The following is a 20,208-nucleotide window of genomic DNA, read 5'->3' on the forward strand; positions in this document are numbered from 1 at the left end:
GCTGTGATTGGTTAGCTGGGCCAGTGTGTGTTGAGATTGGCAGCACAAAATCAAATCAATTTGAGTGCGATTTAAACCCTGATGATTGTAACCACTCTAAGTTCACCTGCCTTGGGAAAGCTAGCGTGTCTCCGACATAGTGATAACACTCGTTGCCTTCTTTAGTGCAGCTCAACCAGGTCTCGTCCCATTCATCGATATTTGTGATATCACAAATCCCGGAAAATATGCGTTGTAGTCCAAACAAGTCGTTCGTTGTAGTTTTTGAAAAGTGATTTCTGTTAAATAAAATATCTTCTTTTGAATTGGACTTTGAGCTTTGTAACTTTGCAGATCTTTTTTTATGCTCAAACAGCAACATTACAGACTAACTAAAGTTGAAAAAGTGAAAAAGCATAATAGGACCCCTTAAAAATAAAATAATATCTCACAGTTTTACTTGATTTTAGAACAAATAAATGTAGCCTCAGTGAGCAGAAGAGACTTCTTTCAAAAAACATTAAACATCGTAAAGACTCCAAACTTTTGAATGATAATATAATACAATTTCATGAAACGTTATTTGATTTTGTAAATTGAGTTTAGTGTGCTGTGAAATCTGTGCGTACGGTGATGGAGAAGGTGTAGCAGTCGGGAATCTCGTTATTGATAATCGTCTGGATGTTTATCGCCTTCAGCTGAAACTGGATAGTCACATTAATCAACCTGAGGAGAGACAGAAAGACGCTCAGAGAGGAACTTGAGCAACAATTATGCAAAAAACGGCACATTTACACAGATCAGCGATCGTGTGTGTGTGCTACTGAGCTACAGTTACTTCAGAAAAAAAAAACTGGCCCCAAAATTGAGCGAAACCACATTTTTTGGAGATGATTTGTGACCCTGGAGCACAAAAGCAGTGTTAAGTCGCTGGGGTATATTTGTAGCAATAGCCAACAATACATTGTGTTGGTCAAAATTATCCATTTTTCTTTTATGCCAAAAATCATTAGGATATTAAGTAAAGATCATGTTCCATGAAGATATTTTGTAAATTTCCTACCGTAAATATATAAAAACTTCATTTTTGATTAGTAATATGCTTTGCTGAGAACTTCATTTGGACAACTTCAAAGGCGATTTTCACCATATTTCCAGATTTTCAAAAAGTTGTATCTCGGCCAAATATTGTGCTATCCTAACAAACCATACATCAATGGAAAGCTTACTTCTTCTGTAAAATAAGATGAAATAAAGCACAAAAAAGGCACAACAAATGTACCCTTATGACTGGTTTTGTGGTCCAGGGTCACATTTGAATTGAAAAACAACTGATAAATAAGTAAATAATGTTCTATTTGTGTTGGTCTGTGATTATTGTATTTCATATATAAACAATAGAAGTGTTTAGTATGTCCTCATAGATTTGTTATATTATACATGTTATATATTATCATGTGTGTGTGGATCTCACTTTTGGAAATTGAGGGTGATGTTCTTGTAGTGGTTTTGCAGTGGATTCGAGGGGTCTGGTGGTGGATTCACTCCGATACAGTCTAAACCAACACAAAAAAAACAAAACCAGAAACAGAGAATAAAAGCACTCTGATTGAAAACGCCTCAATTATAATCACTGATGATTCAAACGGACAGCGGCTTTGTGTTGCCAGGCAACGGGTTCTGTAGAATTTAGACTGTTTAGAACTTCAGTTTGAGTTTGTAGAACAGAAATCATCTGCTATGAACCCTAGTGAGACGACTTCTTAGGAAGCACCTGCAGGAATCACTGATAATGTTGAACACTATTCCAGCATATTTATTCTGCGCTCTCAGATAAGATTGGTTTGATTATAGCAATTATAGATAATTAGAAGGCAGCATCATGTGCATCCTTTGTGGAGAAGACAATCCCAGAATCCATTTAAAATGAAGTCAGTTTAATTTAACCAAGATGGTGCACAAGTCTAGAGAAATGAAAAAGTTGGCATGAAATGGAAGTTGCAACCAAATTTACTAATATATTGTGGGATATTTCATAATGAAATGACTGTTCAACATTTTCTCCATCGTTTAGTGAATGCATTGAAAAAGTGAGCACTGTAAACAGGAATGGAGCACTGTAAAAAATATTTTCTTACTTGGCACTTCTGTCTTGTTTTCCATTACAAATATCTAAAAAGATTTTTAAAAAGCCATTTACTTGAGAAGCAAAATGACTTACATTTTTCAGAGAACATAGACTTAATATCTAATCAAAACTGTGTTTATGCTTAACAATAAAAAATATATTGGTAAGAAAAATATTATAAATAATAATAATAAACCAAATTATTATTTTGAAATAAAATCATTAAATACTATAGAATTATTAAAAATTAAAAAGATAATTTTTCTTGATTTAAGCACAAACTATTTTTTTTAAAACAAGACTTAATATTTTACAAATAATAATAAATAAAATAATTATTATTTTAAATAATAAAAATAAAAGGAAAAAGAGACATTTTCCACTTTGATTAAGTTTAATTTTTCATACTCCACTAACAGATGCTTTTTCTTGCTTTAAGCATAAACTCACTTTATTTCAATTATTTTTTCAGAAAATACTTAAATGTATCTTGATATAAGAATAATATTTAGATGTTGGTGCTGGAAAACAACACAAAAATACTAATCATTTTTTGCAGTAATACAGATCTGAATGTAATATTGCATTTTAATTAAAGATTGCAAGATTACAAAACACTAAATCAATAAAAGATAAACGCAGAGATGAATCGCTCCCAATATAAACAGTAACATGCATCAGGAAAACAAGTGGTGTCAAATCCGATTTCAAGCTGGCTTTAATAAATAAATCTATTATTACACCCAATAACGAAATACATCAACTAATTATAGTTCAATATAATTAATAATGCCCTCTTCTCTGTAATATTTGTGTGCCTTGCATATTTATGTGCTTGCTAACGTCAAACTAAAAAAGTGTAAGCAGCAGACAGAGTGACGACTCGCTATGTTTTAAAATCAGAGTTATTGATTTGTGTGATATGCAAAAATGGATTTTCTGCCCACCAGTGACGACATGAGGGTCGATGTCAAACGTGTCGTTAACTGGGTCGATGGTGCCCTTCCTGTAGTAGCGCTGGCACAGATAGAGGGCGCTGTCGTTCAGAGCTGAACCTTGAACGTATGCGTACCTGCCGACCGACGTCTGCGGCAGAACCAGATACTGACCGACAGACAGAAACACACAGAGAGAGAGAGAGAGAGAGAGGTGAACTACTGCTGGCATACTATCTCTGCAGAATACACAGAGCTGCTGAGATTACTTCTACTGTAGGCCAGTACTAATTACTACTTTACTACTAATTACTACTAACTGTAGGCCAGTACTGATTACAAAATACATGATGGAAATTGTAGATTGAAATGTAATCTATTGGATTACACATATTAGGTAATGTATTCAGACTACTTTTTGATTACATTTGATCCAACTCATAAGAAACCTATTCCATTCCAACAACATGAAGTGTATTAAACATTACATGACTCCAGCGTTTCCCAAACTGGGGTTTGTGAATGAACTGCAAGTGGTTTGTGAGTTGGTGGACTAATTAACTAATTTTGAAATAAAAACAATTAAAATTAGGGCTGTGCAAAAAATCGAATGCGATTTTCATGCGCATATCGTCAGTAAAGCCGGTTCTGTGATTAGTAGTAAATCTCCAGCACGTGCTTTCAGATGGAGCGGCATTTAATACACAGAGCTGTAGATCACTGACAAGCTTCACAAAATCGCGTTCAAAATCAATCGGCAATGAATCGCAATGAATGACGAGATTCGCATGAAAATCGCATTCGATTTTTTGCCCAGCCCTAATTAAAATAAAACACTTGAATAGTACAAATTTTTATATTTTTAATTTTAAGGGAGAAAAAAAGAATAACAATTTGGGTGAGTCAATAAATTCTGAATAATTTACTGCCATTGTGTAAATAACATGTAATTATGTAATCAATGAAAAAAAAAAACTAATCTGATCATAAGCATTTTAAAGTGTAATATAATCTAATTACAAGTACATGTTTGGAATCTGATTACGTAATACAGATTACAAGTAATCAGTTACTACCCAGCACAGTATGTATTCTAGGCATAGTATGTGAATTTACTGTACGCATGAGCTCAGACGATCATCAACATTTGCTAAAATGTGCAATATAAAACAGAACAAACTGTCTGAGATACCATATTGCATAGGTCATACTGCTTGGTGTAGTATTTGTTTAAAACTGTAGGCAGTATTCAGTATTTACTGTACAGTATGCAATAAGCATTACGCTAGAAAAGAATCCTAAAATAAACAGATAAAGCCTCATAAATAATCACTGTCTTTATTGCTGCTCAGTGTTTTGACATGAAGGTCAGTGTTTCAACATTCATCTGATGTGCTAATGTTGCTTACATCCTGTTTAGCCAACAGTTACTGAAACAACACTGACTGTAGCAATCAATATAACGTCTTTAGTGAGTTAAATTAATTTAATTCATGAAACTATTTATTAGGCTACACTAGCATTCAATGGTTAAGAGTGTTAATGGGGTTTAATGTTTTTGAGAAAAGCCTCCTCTGCTCACTAAGGCTGCATTTATTTGATCAAAAGTACAGTAAAACAGTGAAATATTATCCAAATTTAATATAGGTGTTTTCTATGTGAATATACTGTAAAATGTAGTTCATTTCTGTGATCAAAGCAGAATTTTCAGCATCATTACTCCAGTCTTCAGTGTCACATGATCCTTCAGAAATCATTCTGATATGCTGATTTGCTGCTCAAGAAACATTTCTGATTATTAGCAATGTTGAAAACAGTAGCTGCTTCCTACATTTGTGGAAACTGTGATACATTTTATTTTTTCAGGATTCTCTGATGAATAGAAAGTTCACAAGAACAGCATTTATTTGAAACAGAAATCTTTAGCAACATTATAAAAGGGGAAGTTCACAAGTGGGGAAGTTGTAGCCTAATGGTTAGAGAGTCGGTCTCGTAACCCAAAGGTTGCGGGTTCGAGTCTCGTACCGGCAGGGATTGTAGGTGGGGGGAGTGAATGTACAGCGCTCTCTCCCACCTTCAACTGAGGGGCCCTTGAGGTGCCCCAAACCCCCAACTGCTCCCCGGGCGCCGCAGCAAAAAAATGGCTGCCCACTGCTCCGGGTGTGTGTTCACTGCTGTGTGTGTGCGCACTTTGGATGGGATAAATGCAGAGCCCATTTATAAATGCATGGCCACATGTCACTTCACTTTAAATGTCTCACGTCTGACCGATTTAATGCCTCCTTATATACATATATAAATAAATGTAAATCTGCGGGTAAAAATGCAGGTCAGTACCTGCTCTATGGCATATTTAATGTGATCATAGACGTCTCTCTGCGTGTGGACACACAGCGGCTCCTCCGAATCATCCACATAGTCTCTGAGGAACAGATGCCTGAAGGAGTCTGTGTTCTCCTCCTTAAACGCCACTACCATCTGATTACTGAGACCGAACAGCACCAGCTGACACAGACAGAGACAGACAGAGCCATTAATGCATGCAGAAGCTAAATATATTAAAAATATATGTGCATTTAAAGGTGCAGACAGCAGTTTTTATATATTACACTGACTGATCCTGCAGTCATCTTGTACTAGCAAGTTTTCAGTTACATGATGCTGCAACTATAATAATTTAACTACAGTAAAACAGTAGCATAGTGTTACAAATCTCAGCAAATGACTCTGAAAGCCTCTTTCACTGTTTGAAAGCAATCAAGTAATAACGAGTGACATATGTCACTTTGGATGAGTGCTAAAAGAGGAATAATGTGATAAATATCAGGGTTGATGCTGGTGTGGGAGGGAGGCTGATCTCAGTGGTTTTATACCTGTACAGTGACTATGATAATCTTGAGCAGCTGAAGGGCCAGTTTGAAGGGTTTGCGGCCTTTGGCGTGGTATTTATCACACGGGCTCATGAAGAAGTACTTCAGCTTCCTCCTCAGGGCCTCCTCCGCTTCCTCGGCCCGCGGCCGTGACCCCGGCGTGCTCACGTCCAGGGCGGGAGGGCTGCCGTGACACCCACTGTTCAGATCGCCGGAGCCGTATCCCATCACAGGGGCCAGCAGACGCTCCGTCTCTGAAGAGACACATGAATGAATGAGGGGGATGAATTAGTGGTTAAATATCTGGGCCGGTAGCATAAAAATGGAGGTTTGAATCCCATCAAAATTATAAAGCTACAACTTTAAAAATTACAATGGTGACCTTTACTTTTGCCCCGTTAACATAGCTACTATTATGTAGTTTTACTATGGTATTTGCTATTTTGACGAAACTATTGCTACCATGGAGATATAATTAAAAAAATATTTATAGGATAAGTGCTAAATGTAGATTAATGAAATATATATTTTTAATGAAGGGATTTACATGGATATTTATTGTCTAGCATTATTAAATATCTTATTATTAAGCATTTTTATTATAACCATGTGACACTGAATAGGTTTGTTCAATGGTTTGACAGCCTGCTGCTCAATCCTGACGATAGACCTGATCATGTAACCTCACACACATTGATATCTACAAAGACACACATCTGTCGTCAAAGTTGCAGTCATTTCAGTGAGATATAAACAAAATAACGCAGAATAATAATAACATAATATCAAACCTGTGCCTCCTTGAGCTGAAGGTCTGGAGAAAGAGCTCGCCATTTTACGACCATCGATGAGCAAAAGCAGATATTGATGGATAAATCACGATAATATTGTGATCGATGGGTTTAGGAGATAAAAACAGACTCGGATGAAGCGCATCGCTGCAGTCTGAGGACGAGCAGAAAACAACACAAACACCAGACGCTCTGACTACAAGCGCGCTGTCAAAATAAAAGTCCCCTAGCGGCCCTTTCAAAACATACCTGAAGTGTTTGCAAGCACACAACATGTATGATGCTGTATACATATGGAAATTGCACATACAACTTATCATGCAGCTTTATTACAATAGAAAGGCAATATAATGTTACATTTTATGTTGAAAACATTCATAAGGAGATTGTGTTCAAATGAGGAAAAATGCTGTTTTATTGGTTGATTTTCAGCACAGATTCCTCACTTTCTTTATTTTTCAATGTTTGATTGTTTGGTGCTTTTATTGTAAACAAATACACAGACGAAAGTAACCATATAGTCAAGACTGAGGAAAAACAAATGTAAAATTATAATATGGTAAGAGTCTATGGAAGTCTATCCCGGATTTAAAAAATAATAATAAAGTAAAAAGTTTTGAAATATTTGAAGATTTGCTAACGTTCCCATGAAGTTATTTCTGAATGTCATGTAAACGTTCAAAATGTCCAGTTTTCAAATGGTTTAAAATGTTTTCCCGTAATGCAAACATTAAGGGAACATTCAATTTTGCATTTTTCAAACATTATGGGAACAAAGGGGAAATGTTCCACGAGTGATATGTACATGCTTTTGTGCTGAAGTTTTGAGAACTTTATGAAAGACCATATAACTTTGAACAAACATTCTAATAACGTTAATGGAATGTTCATAACTTTTTTACAGGAATGTATTTTCTGGTTTGTATTTTTTCTAAAATAATACAAATTCTAAATGCATTCTAGAACCTAATTTAAAATATTAAACATTTTAGTGAAAAGTTTAAGCACAGATGTACATGGAGGATGTAAGGCATTAGACATTTTAAGGATGTCTAATTATTTAGCTTGACAGCAGCACGGGAGCTACTGATGATCACGCTCCAGCATAGATAGATAGATAGATAGATAGATAGATAGATAGATAGATAGATAGATAGATAGATAGATAGATAGAATTGAATTCGCCAACTAAGTCCTACTGGGTGAACGTCACGTTGCGTAATGAATATTAATGAGCCAGGCGTTTATACGTACGTGTTTCCGGTGTCCGCTCCGACCGACATTCGTCACACAGAGACGCGGCGGAAAGCATGTGCAGCGTTGGAGCTTCTCGAATAAAATTAATTGAAGGTATTCAGATTATTTTCATAATGTTGTTTATCATGGAAACATATTGTAAGATCTTGAAACAGTGCATAGTTAGAGAAATGTTTGGTTTGATGCGACAAGAGCGCAGTCACCACGTGTTTACCACGAGGACATAGCAGAGTCGGTTAAACGCATGCAATTTAATGTGTAAGAAAATGACTAATAATACAATGCATTTGTAATGAAAGCCTGGTACGTTGTAAAGAAATTTTGTACTTTTGAAAATCTCCCTGTGAATGTTAATAGACATAATATCTGCATACTGGTGTGATTTAGCATCAGTTAGCCCTTTGAAACCCTGATTAGTTTTGAATGTGCACACAACTAGAGCCCTGCGTTGCTTGTCGTGCATTGTAGGGTGTAGGATGTGTGCTACAGTAAGTTACAGCAGGGTCTCTGTTCTCTTCTCTCTGCCCTCATGAGAGCTGAGACGCTTCAGATCCTGCTACAGATTCATTCTAGAGTTTGTTTCGATCGAGCTGCTTCTAGATTTCAGATGAGTAATGTTGGCATGTGCTCACTGCAGGCCATTTCATGCATTTATTTCTGTTGACTTACAGGATGATGCAGAAACTGGTTTGCCGTCTCTGTAAGTGTTGCTTGCGTCTCCAAACACCGACAATCGGATGTTTATCACGGTGACTTCAGCACGTGAAGATATCATTTTGACAAAGATGTGAGAACGACAGACCCTGGAGAATCTCTGTGACCTTCAAACACGCCAAGAAATAAAGAGCAATAAAACGTTTACAAAGAAAGTGTCTCGAGTCAGTTTATCAATATTTTTTTGTCTGTCATTGTTGTTTTGTTTGATCTGAGATTTTAATGCATCTTATTGAAGAGTTTTAATGCAAGTTCATTTTGAATGCATTTTAGAATTTATCCTGAAGAGATTTATTATTATTTGACCCATTTTAACGCTCGCGTGATCAGAAACTCCACTCATCAAAAAATAACTAAAAGCTTAAGTTGAACGTTTAACATAAATTGATGTGATGAATGCTTTTTTTTTTTTTTTAATATAATGTGTGTGTGTATGTATAAAAATGTGTGTATGTTTATGTATATACGTACGTGTGTTTGTGTGTGTATATATATGTATGACGGGGTTGGAAGAATCTTGGAACTCAATAGGAAGTTTGCTGAAGCTTGTACAGTCTTGACCCACACTCCTACCCAGCAGGTGGCAGTAATGCACCTTAAAGTTGTATGACAACTGCCAGAAAGGTCAAAGAGGATAAAACGACAACTTGTTTTATTCAAAATTATGATTTATGGCTATAATAAATAAACAAACTGATCAATATGATTGTTTTTTTTATATTGGTTGACTTAACACAGATTGTGAGTCCTAGGTGCTTTCCAAGTACAAAGATGCAGATGAACTTGGGTGAACCAGTCAACTTTGGGTGACTTCCAAGAAGGACACCTGCATCCAGTGGGAGGGATGAGATAAAGGTTATTATAAAAATGGTTCAAACTAGCAGAATTCCAGAGTTAAAAAATATGCCCTGGGAAGAAAAAATGAATTGTAGCAAACCAGAGGAGAGAAATCAACAGAACTGTGGTACCATTGTTCAAGGGCTGATAAGAATAAGGTATAACAGCTGATGGCTGGACAGAACAGATTCAGATGCAGCAGCTGTTATCTCGGCTTTATTGTTGTGTTCAATTAAGTCTTATTTTGATTTCTGGATCTTTGCTTTTTGAGATTCATTCACAATACTGAGAGGACCATTGCTCCAAAAACCCTCTCGACAACACCAAAAACAATCAGCAAATAACACAGAGATTCGCTTATTACTTTCAAGAAGTTTGTTTCTGAACAGACAGCAGGTCTTTGTGATTCTCACGGTTGTTCATTTTTGAAACCATCATTTAGAAAGTGAATGTAAAGATCGCTAGAGCTCAAACAGTGAAAATGGCTTCACCATCTGAAGACTTTTCTTGTCCTATCTGTCTTGACATTTTCAAGGATCCTGTTGTTTTAGTATGTCTTCACAGTTTCTGTTTACAGTGTATTGGGCAGTTCTGGAGAACCAAGGAAACCCCGGAGTGTCCTGTCTGCTGGAGAAATACTCAAAAGCTCCTTCCGCCAGTAGACATCAAAGAACTTCTGCAAGCCATTTTTGAAGCAGAGATCATCAGGATCTGAGGAGATCAGCAGTTTACACAGTGAGAAACTCAAACTCTTCTGTCTGGAGGACAAAAAGACTGTTTTCTTTCTTTCTTTCTTTCTTTCTTTCTTTTTCTTAAGTGTGCAGAGATTCACTGAAACACATCAATCCCACATTCAGACCCGTGAAGTTGTTTCAGCATAGAAGGTAAGATTTTTACATCTGAGGATGAAAACTATTGACATACATGAACATACACCAGAAATCGTTGTGGTCATACAGATTTTCTCTTTAAATTCTAGGAGGAGCTCAATAGAGCACTGGAGACCTTACAGGAGAAACTTAAACACAAACAAAATACGAAAAGAATTTGAGAAAGCAGTCCAACACATCCAGGTGATCATTAATTTCATGGTTCTTTATTGTCTGAAACACAGAGATTGAATTTTTTAATGTACATGTTTATAGTGTACATAATTTTACATTTATACCATCATTTTCTATCAAATTAAATTTAAAGAAAATGCATTTCAGATTTACTATAATTCTATTCTGGAAAAAAAAACACATTTTTGCATACATCATGGAAACATTTTAGTTCTAGCATTCTTAAACTCAATACATTTGATTAATGTGCTGTTATGATTTTAAATTATGTTACATATTAATGTATCTTATAAAGCACATTAAAATGTAACTGTCATGTAGAAGAGAACCTGATGAGATTTATGTATACTTGCACCCACAGAGACAGAACATCTACTACTACAGTACTAGTACTTCAGAAAGTTAAAGTTAACTAACCCACACTCACTTCATGCTGCTCCAGAATAAGTTGCATCTTTGAGATGATTGAAGTGAATGTGATTTGATTTCAGTCTCGAGCTGAGCACACAGAGCTTCAGATTAAACAGCAGTTTGAGAAGCTTCATTAGTTTCTCAGAGATGAAGAAGAAGCTACAATCACTGCACTGAGGGAGGAAGAGGAGCAGAAGAAGATGATGATGACGGAGAAGCTGGAGGAGATCAACAGACAATGTTTATGGAAATTACAGGTTTATGTTGTTGTGAAGCAGTTTGGTATATTGCACTTGTTGGATTTGTCGTCAGACGAAGCATTACATACACAAAGATTATTCAATAAACTCTGCTCCTTTGAAGCTGTTTACACTGTGAAATTAATATTTTACTTACATTGTACAAGTAGGCTATATCTGCACTTGTTTGTTTATGTGCCGAATGCAGTGACTCCGGTGTTTCAGCGATGACTAATCTGAACGCTTCTGATTGGCCATTGGATTCATAAGCGCAACACAATCGTCTGTGATTGGTTACAATGCGCAACGCTGTAAAAACGTGTAAAACATATAGCCTACAAAATAAACAGATCTAAATGTAATGTCGCAAACGACACTTTTAATTTAAATTTCATTTGGCATTTTTTTGCCTCAAATTAGCGGTAATTTCCGACCTGTACTCAGACCACATACGCTCCGCCTAATACTATAACGTTACTCCACAGCGGTATGCAACTCTTATTTCGGTTCGCAACAGTGTTGCCAGTTTAGCAATTTTGTTGCTAAATTTAGCAACTTTTCAGACTACCCTAGCAACTTTTTCTTCCAAAAGCACCTAGCAACAAATTTAGCTATTTTTAAATTTTATTTGGCTACTTTTAGCAACTTTTGATAAGTGACTCGAACAATAAAAGGCACACATTTTCCATCTAAATTTCACAAAAAGAGGAAACCAAAGATGCCTAGCAGTACACACATCACGTGAATTAAATTATTGCTATTTGCAATTGTTCAATTTGATAATAATAATTTAATAATTGTTCATTTATGATACACCTTGTTGTACCTGTGATTGTTGATCAGTTAGTACACTGTAAGAAAAATATCTAGAAAAATGGAAAAGGTAGGCTTCTAGTAATTTTCCAGGACATTATCCGTTATCCATTATCCATTGTAAACCCTTTAACCCGAAACACAAAATACAATGCGTAATTTAAAATGCCGGTAAAAACCTGTGAATTATTTTCTTAGAGTGTAGCATACTGACTACTAATACACTGCTTAAAACTAATTGGTCAGAATGTGTAGTTTTACTAGTTCACTAGCTAATAAAAAAAATTATAGTTTATAAAATAGTGTTCAATAATTCAATGTTGTATATAAAAAGATATTTATATTTTAACATATTATGCATTTATATTATTTTACGAACAAATCTAAATGAACATAAAATTATATTTTTTACTGAGATTTGACAATTTTTGCATTGTGATTACGTAATGACGTCATAACGCAATGACATCACAACGTCATTTAGCAACTTGTAGCAACAAATCGACCTTCCTTTAGCAACTTCCCCTCAAAATTAGTTGGCAACAGTGGTTCGCAACTCGCCATGAAGCCAGAAGAAGAAATACTTTTTTCTCTACAAAAACCAAAAAGAATCAGCGATCATGCTTGTCGTGGCTAGTCATTTCTAAAATCATCGTTCAGAAAGTTGAATTTATATTGCTCAGACAGTAAGAATGGATTCACTAAATGTATACGCAGAAGAACTTTCTTGTCCCGTGTGCTGTGAAATCTTCAAGGATCCTGTTCTTTTATCATGTAGTCACAGTGTCTGTAAAGAGTGTCTTCAACAGTTCTGGAGAACCAAGGAAACGCAAGAGTGTCCTCTCTGCAGGAGAAGATCCTTGAGAGATGATCCTCCATGTAATCTAGTGCTAAAAAACTTATGTAAGTCATTGAAGGAGAGAAATGAGAGGCGTTCATCAGGGTCTGAGGAGATCTGCAGTTTACACAGTGAGAAACTCAAACTCTTCTGTCTGGAGGACAAACAGCCTGTGTGTTTAGTGTGCAGAGATTCACGGAAATACATCAATCACACATTCAGACCCATTAATGAAGCCGTTTCAACATGTAGGGTAAGAGAAATTGTGTTTCATATGTAAAGAACAGTGTGTAGTCATAAACAGATATCATTATTCATCATTTATGCACACAGTATATACTATGCCATTTTTGCTCTACTTCATTCTTCTTTTTTTCTTGTTGTACATCTCATTTTAAATAGTTTAAATCTTCAAACTAAATACAACATAAAAGTAGCCTAATTATCCAACATCTCTCACGCATGTGAAAACCTAATTATCTCCTTTAGTAGCAAACTTGTTTTTGAGCATGAACTGCACGTTTGAGGTCCTGCCACAGCATTTTAATTTGGTTAAAGTCAGGAGTTTGACTAGGAAACTCCAAAACTGTAATTGTGCTTATGTAAAATTGTACTCGGAGGTGGATTTACTACTGGGCTTTGAATCAGTGTATTGCTGCATAATAATCCAGTTGTGTTTAAACTTCAGCTTATGGATTTAAGATCAGACATTCTCCTTTAGGATTTTCTGGTAAAGAGCAGAAAAAAAGACATTTCGTTCTGGGATGTTTTTTTGCTATTTTGTGAATTATATGTGGCTTCTAAGAATGTTTATTACAAACTTTGTGTTTACTCAGGTTGCCTTTAGGGTTAATTTCTAAATCAATTTAGTATGTGACACAAAAACAAAAGAAATAAGGATGGGCCAAATACTTTTTTACAGCACTGTATGCTATCAATTTATCCTCTTCTTCTCTTCACTGTAATCTAGTGCATTATTATTCTTTTTTTATTTTTTATTTATTTTTTTATTAAATTCTAGAAAGCGCTCAATACAGCAGTCAAGACCTTACAGGACAAACTTCAACAAAGTGAAAACATAAAAGGCGTGTTTGAGGAAACAGTTCAACACATCAAGGTGAGGAAACAGAATCAAGACTATCTTCTTTACGTTCTTTATATTTAACATGAGTTCCAGTGTATTATATTTGATTATTATTTTTGAAAATTACAAGCAGAAGTTACAATGCTTCTGCATCTCGGTATCTAAGTTTATCTCGGATATTAATGATGTGAAGTGTTGATTTTTGTTCATTCAGATGATTGAAGTGAATGTGGTTTGATTTCAGTCTCAATTAAGCTGATCACACAGAGCACCAAATTAAACAGCAGTTTGAGAAGCTTCATCAGTTTCTCAGAGATGAAGAAGAAGCTACAATCACTGCACTGAGGGAGGAAGAGGAGCAGAAGAAGAAGATGATGAAGGAGAAGCTGGAGGAGATCAACAGACACATCTCAGCTCTTTCACACACAATCAAAGACACGGAGGAGATGATGAAAGACAATGACATCTGCTTTCTGAAGGTCTGATTTCAGATCATGGATTGATTTATTGATTGATTGATTGAGTTGTTGATGATAAATTGTGTGTTTGTTCTGCAGAAGTTTCCAGTCTCAATGGAAAGGTGAGTGATCTGCTGGTGTCTCTGGTGTCTCTGCTCTGAGGATCTTACCGTTCAATAGTCAGTAAACGTTACAGCTGTAGATCTAGATCTTCCTGCTTTCATCATGTTTCAATATTTAATCCATATCACATGAGTAAGAGTGCTGTTGATTTGAATATCAGTGCAGCTGTGATTGAGCTGCAGCTGATCACATGACTGATATCCAGCACTACAGACACACACACACACACACACACACACACACACACACACATCTTACACACCAACATACTGATGTTATACAACAGATCCATAAAGAAGTTAGTTAACTTAATAACCTTAAAAATAAAAATGATTAATTTATTAAACATACTGTAAAAGTATTGATGAAGTGTTTTAAAGATTTTTTCCATATTATTTGATAATTTGGAGTTAATATCAAGTCACTTTATTTCAGTCAGAATATATCCAGATATTTTCAGGAATCCCACACTCAAGGAAAAACTGGAAATATCAGAGAATTTTAAAACTGTGATATGCAAATCTGGAAAAGTCATGGAAATCAATAAAAACTTAAAGGTCATGTATTTATTTATATATATTGTATTCATTACACTCTTCTCTATAATATAATACACAAATATGACTGTTTTCAGTCACGAAAAAGTGAAATCCCAGTAAGATATTTTATCCCCGAATGATATATTCCCAAATTAAACTAAACAAAATTATTAAACTGCATGCACACTTAAAATGAATGCTTAATTAAAATCAGTAGCATGACTCCTGTGAGCAGTGGAGTCTTCAGTGCGACTTTACTGACATCTAGAGATTAAAATGTACAGCTGACTCAAAAATGAACACTGATGCATTTGTAGCCATTGAGAGCACCTCTGGATGGTCAGTGCAGGTCCAGTGTTTCTGACGCAGACATACAAAATGAATGAAGCCACACTGGTCTCAGAGCATCTGACGGTCTTCTGGGAAATACAGTCTCTTGGATTCACCATGCAGCAGACAGACAATCCTAAGAAATGTTGACTGAACGACTTTCCATTACTGATTGACTGTAGTACTGCTCCTAACCTGAATCCAGATCGACCCACCCTGCTGAAAAAACAAAACAAAAAATAGAATCCATCACAGAAATTCTAATGGTTTCCACTACAAATACCATTACAAACAATCAACTTTTAAGCATTAAAACCATAAAAAATTGGTCCTTTTAGTGTGTAATTTAGTGGTTTTAACAAGCCACCAATAGAAGGCTACCAATTACCCAACAAACAGAACGTTCCCATATGGTTCCCATTTGGTAAATTTTTTGGGAACCAAATAAGAATGTTCTAGGAAAATTCCCTGTAGGTTCTTTTTTTAATAACCTAAAAAGAACTTTCCTTGCTCTTGCTGTATGCTTTGGGTCATCATCTATTCCGTCATTCTGGCACAGATTGATCTTAATTTCAGCCATCTAAAGAATGCTTTTCCAGAAGTGGTCTGGCTTTTTTTTTAGATGTTTTTTTGGCAAAGTCTAACCTGGCCTTGTTTGCAGCTTGTGGTGAATCCTCTGTATTTGCTCTCGTGAAGTCTTCTCTTGATTGTAGACTTTGACAGTGACACGTCTACCTCCTGGAGAGTGTTCTTCTCTTGGCTGGTTGTTGTGAAAGGGTTTTTCTTTACCATGGAGAGGATCCTCCGATCATCCACCACTGTTGTCCTCCCTTGGCTGGATGTTGTGAAAGGGTTTTTCTTTACCATGGAGAGGATTCTCCGAGTATCCACCACTGTTGTTTATCGTGGATGTCCAGGCCTTTTTATGTTGCTGAGCTCACCAGTGCATTCTTTTTTTCTCAGAATGTACCAAAAAAACTGTTGAGTTGGCCACTCCTAATGTTCCTGCTATCTGTCTGATGGATTTGTTTTTTTTTTGAAGCCTAACAATTGTCTGTTTCACTTGTATGGAGAGCTCCGGTGCCTGTGTCCAAATATATATGACCCTAACTTTATATATAGTATATATGGTTATATCTATGAATCTAAATCTCTAAAGCCCGTTCACACCACCAGCAACAAAGCATTCTTTAGACAATTCAGTCACAAATTATATATATAGTCTTGTTGTTGTTAGCAATAAGATTAGGATTGAAGTCATTATAATTCGACTAGTTTTCTCATTGTAAGAAGTAACATTCTGCTGTTGGAGAGCTTTTTATATAAACTAGAGCAGCATTTTAAGCACATTAAATCATTAACCAGATGAACAACGCCTACATTCTGTTGCCAACGGTCACTGTACCACAAGTAAACAGTTCTCCATTGAAATGAATAGGATCGTGTCACTTTGTCACTGCATGTTACTGACGGTGTGAACAGGCCAACTCTACAATTCTGTCATTGACTTTACATAGGGACTATTCACACAGAACTGAAGCACCAGAACTGACTCTTTCCATCCATTCATATTCTAAATCACAATCCAGAGATCAGAGTCAAATCATGCAGCAAAGGGTCAAAGAGCATAAGATACAAACAGGTAAGATAATAAAAATGCAGAAACTCCACCCTCTTACAACACTTACCAGGAAGAGACTGTTTCATTATTTTTGAAAAGAGGTTTAAATAAGGGGATCTCTTGACTACAGTGAAAATGGCTTCATTAAATGTATCTGCAGAAGAACTTTCTTGTCCCGTGTGCTGTGAAATCTTCAAGGATCCTGTTGTTTTATCATGTAGTCACAGTTTCTGTAAAGAGTGTCTTCAACAGTTCTGGAGAACCAAAGAAACTCAGGAGTGCCCTCTCTGCAGGAGAAGATCATCGAGAGATGATCCTCCTTATAATCTTGCATTAAAAAACCTTTGTGAGTCGTTGCGGAGGCAGAGAAATGAGAGGCGTTCATCAGGGTCTGAGGAGATCTGCAGTTTACACAGTGAGAAACTCAAACTCTTCTGTCTGGAGGACAAACAGCCTGTGTGTTTAGTGTGCAGAGATTCACAGAAATACATCAATCACACATTCAGACCCATTAATGAAGTAGTTTCTTCTTACAAGGTAGGATAGTATAATGATTTTGATGGCTTTTGTGTTTGTATGTTTTTTGTTTAGCGTTGTTTAAATTTGTTTGGATTTTTTTCTGTTTTATATCCAAGTACAACATTTGCAATAAACTTGGAAATAGCAATTATGTGGGAAAAAAATGCACCACTGAATAACAAATATCATCTGTAAAGAGTGTCTTCAACAGTTCTGGAGAATCAAAGAAACTCAGGAGTGCCCTCTCTGCAGGAGAAGATCATCGAGAGATGATCCTCCTTATAATCTTGCATTAAAAAACCTTTGTGAGTCGTTGCGGAGGCAGAGAAATGAGAGGCGTTCATCAGGGTCTGAGGAGATCTGCAGTTTACACAGTGAGAAACTCAAACTCTGCTGTCTGGAGGACAAACAGCCTGTGTGTTTAGTGTGCAGAGATTCACAGAAATACATCAATCACACATTCAGACCCATTAATGAAGTAGTTTCTTCTTACAAGGTAGGATAGTATAATGATTTTGATGGCTTTTGTGTTTGTATGTTTTTTGTTTAGCGTTGTTTAAATTTGTTTGGATTTTTTTCTGTTTTATATCCAAGTACAACATTTGCAATAAACTTGGAAATAGCAATTATGTGGGAAAAAAATGCACCACTGAATAACAAATATCATGCAAATTACAAGATCCAAAAATGGCTTTCCTTATCACTATTAGCTGAAATTTTTTTATAGCTTCATAACATGACGTGTCTGGACAAAGGTTCATTAACAAACTTCAACATTTATTTCACACATAAAAACACCAAAATATACAAAAACAATATTAAAAACAAAATAAATAATCAATCAATCTTGTGTAATGCATTACCTCTGAATTGCAATTATGCTCTTGTTTTCCTTTGCTTTTTTCACAAGCTTGTCCTTAATACATGAACACAATTTCAAAATCATTAAAACCTGGTTTAATGGCTAATGGAGAAAAAAAAAAGGTTAGACATTTTTGTCTACATAAAAATAATAATAAAACGTTCATATGAATATTAATTCAAAATACAAATCAATACTTTTTAATAACCTATAGCATTAAAATGTAAACATACTAAATTAAAACATATGTTGATTTGCCTGAAAATCACTTGTTCAAATCTCCCAGTAACCAGTGCTTTAGAGATTTTCACTTTGTCAAATTGTAGGAGGAGCTCAATACAGCACTGAAGACCTTACAAGAGAAACTGACACATGGAGAGAAAATGAAAAGAGAGTGTATGAAAACAGTTCAACACATCAAGGTGAGGAAACAGAATCAAGAGTCAAATACTCAGCAATCTCAACACAGTTTATCATAATAGATATTGGACACAGGCTTATGACCACAATAAAAGGATGGGAATCAAGAACCAAGAAAAGCTAAATCATAAATTATTTCATGGTTTGTAAAGACATCCGTAGTGTGGTGATTGAGATGACTGAAGTGAATGTGGTTTGATTTCAGTCTCAAGCTGAGCACACAGAGCGTCAGATTAAACAGCAGTTTGAGAAGCTTCATCGGTTTCTCAGAGATGAAGAAGAAGCTACAATTACTGCACTGAGGGAGGAAGAGGAGGAGAAGAAGCGGATGATGAAGGAGAAGCTGGAGGAGATCAACAGACACATCTCAGTTCTTTCACACACAATTAAAAACACAGAGAAGATGATGAAAGACAATGATGTCTGCTTTCTGAAGGTCTGATTTCAGATCATGCATTGATTGATTGGTTGATTGAGTTGTTGATGATAAATTGTGTGTTTGTTCTGCAGAAGTTTCCAGTCTCAATGGAAAGGTGAGTGATCTGCTGGTGTCTCTGGTGTCTCTGCTTCTGAAGCCAAAGCCACTGCAGTTCTGACTCCTCTGGTGTGTATTATATGAACCATCTGGTTTTCCTGTTGAACAGGATCTTGAGCAAGTGAGAGTGTATCTAGTGTATCTGGGAGGAACAGTGTCATTCTCTGATCCTGTAACTAACACACATCTACACACATTCACAACCACCTTCACTGACACTGTCTTGCCATTCTTCTGGTGTTGGTCTGAACCTCTAAAGATCTTACCGTTCGATAGTCTGTAATCTGTAGATCTGGATCTTCCTGCTTTCATCATGTTTCCAATATTTAATCCATAACACACGAGTAAGAGTGCTGTTATTCTGAATATCAGTACGGCTGTGATTGGGCCGCAGCTGATCACATGACTGATATCCAGCACTACAGACACACTCACACTGCTGTTATACAACAGATCAGTAAATGAGAAGTTAGTACATTTTTTTATACTTAAATATGAAAAAGTATTAATTTAGCCAGATATATTAGGCAAGATATATATGCATCATACACAAGACATTAAATAAACTGTAAAATGATTAATGTTTATGGTCTGTTTCATTTTCTGCTGAAGTGACATTAATATCAAATCACTTAATTTTAAACACAAATGTCCAGAAATCCCACAGTTATGGAAAACCTGGAAATATCAGGGAATTTGAAAATTGTGATATCCAGGCCTGAAAAAGAAAAAAAAAAATAAGGAAAATTGGTGGATATTCTTTTATAGGATACTTTTATATTATTTTTTAGGAAAGAGAGTAATGAATAAAAATATATCTATTTTTATTCATTACACTCTT

General features: G+C 35.7%; 2 protein-coding genes and 2 long non-coding RNA genes across 4 annotated transcripts in view; 3 read left to right on the forward strand and 1 right to left on the reverse strand.

Annotated features, from left to right (window-relative positions):
• The window catches only part of mcoln1b (mucolipin TRP cation channel 1b), a 12,513-nt gene extending 5,621 nt beyond the window's left edge, over positions 1-6,892 (reverse strand). Inside the window, exons 1-6 of the mRNA XM_016466297.1 lie at positions 6,704-6,892; positions 5,916-6,166; positions 5,380-5,547; positions 3,055-3,211; positions 1,454-1,535; positions 609-705 (exon numbers count right to left, since the gene is read on the reverse strand). Of these exons, the coding sequence (XP_016321783.1) occupies positions 609-705; positions 1,454-1,535; positions 3,055-3,211; positions 5,380-5,547; positions 5,916-6,166; positions 6,704-6,746 (798 nt within the window). The 5' untranslated portion in view covers positions 6,747-6,892. The remainder of the gene's footprint in view (positions 1-608; positions 706-1,453; positions 1,536-3,054; positions 3,212-5,379; positions 5,548-5,915; positions 6,167-6,703) is intronic.
• A 1,065-nt stretch (positions 6,893-7,957) lies between these two features.
• LOC107672907 (uncharacterized) lies at positions 7,958-8,680 on the forward strand. The gene is made up of 2 exons (XR_001632349.1): positions 7,958-8,053; positions 8,632-8,680. It is a non-coding gene; the product is annotated as an uncharacterized LOC107672907 (long non-coding RNA).
• Positions 8,681-9,992: 1,312 nt separating this feature from the next.
• Positions 9,993-20,208, forward strand: part of LOC107672900 (nuclear factor 7, brain-like) — a 14,423-nt gene continuing 4,207 nt past the window's right edge. The window contains exons 1-5 of the mRNA XM_016466275.1: positions 9,993-10,052; positions 17,230-17,568; positions 18,739-18,834; positions 19,038-19,268; positions 19,343-19,365. Of these exons, the coding sequence (XP_016321761.1) occupies positions 9,993-10,052; positions 17,230-17,568; positions 18,739-18,834; positions 19,038-19,268; positions 19,343-19,365 (749 nt within the window). The remainder of the gene's footprint in view (positions 10,053-17,229; positions 17,569-18,738; positions 18,835-19,037; positions 19,269-19,342; positions 19,366-20,208) is intronic.
• Positions 12,963-14,319, forward strand: LOC107672925 (uncharacterized). Its single transcript, XR_001632353.1, has 3 exons — positions 12,963-13,129; positions 13,898-13,993; positions 14,205-14,319. It is a non-coding gene; the product is annotated as an uncharacterized LOC107672925 (long non-coding RNA).

The sequence above is a fragment of the Sinocyclocheilus anshuiensis genome, unplaced genomic scaffold, assembly GCF_001515605.1.
Source record: "Sinocyclocheilus anshuiensis isolate Anshui unplaced genomic scaffold, SAMN03320099.WGS_v1.1 scaffold464, whole genome shotgun sequence".
NCBI lineage: Eukaryota > Metazoa > Chordata > Actinopteri > Cypriniformes > Cyprinidae > Sinocyclocheilus > Sinocyclocheilus anshuiensis.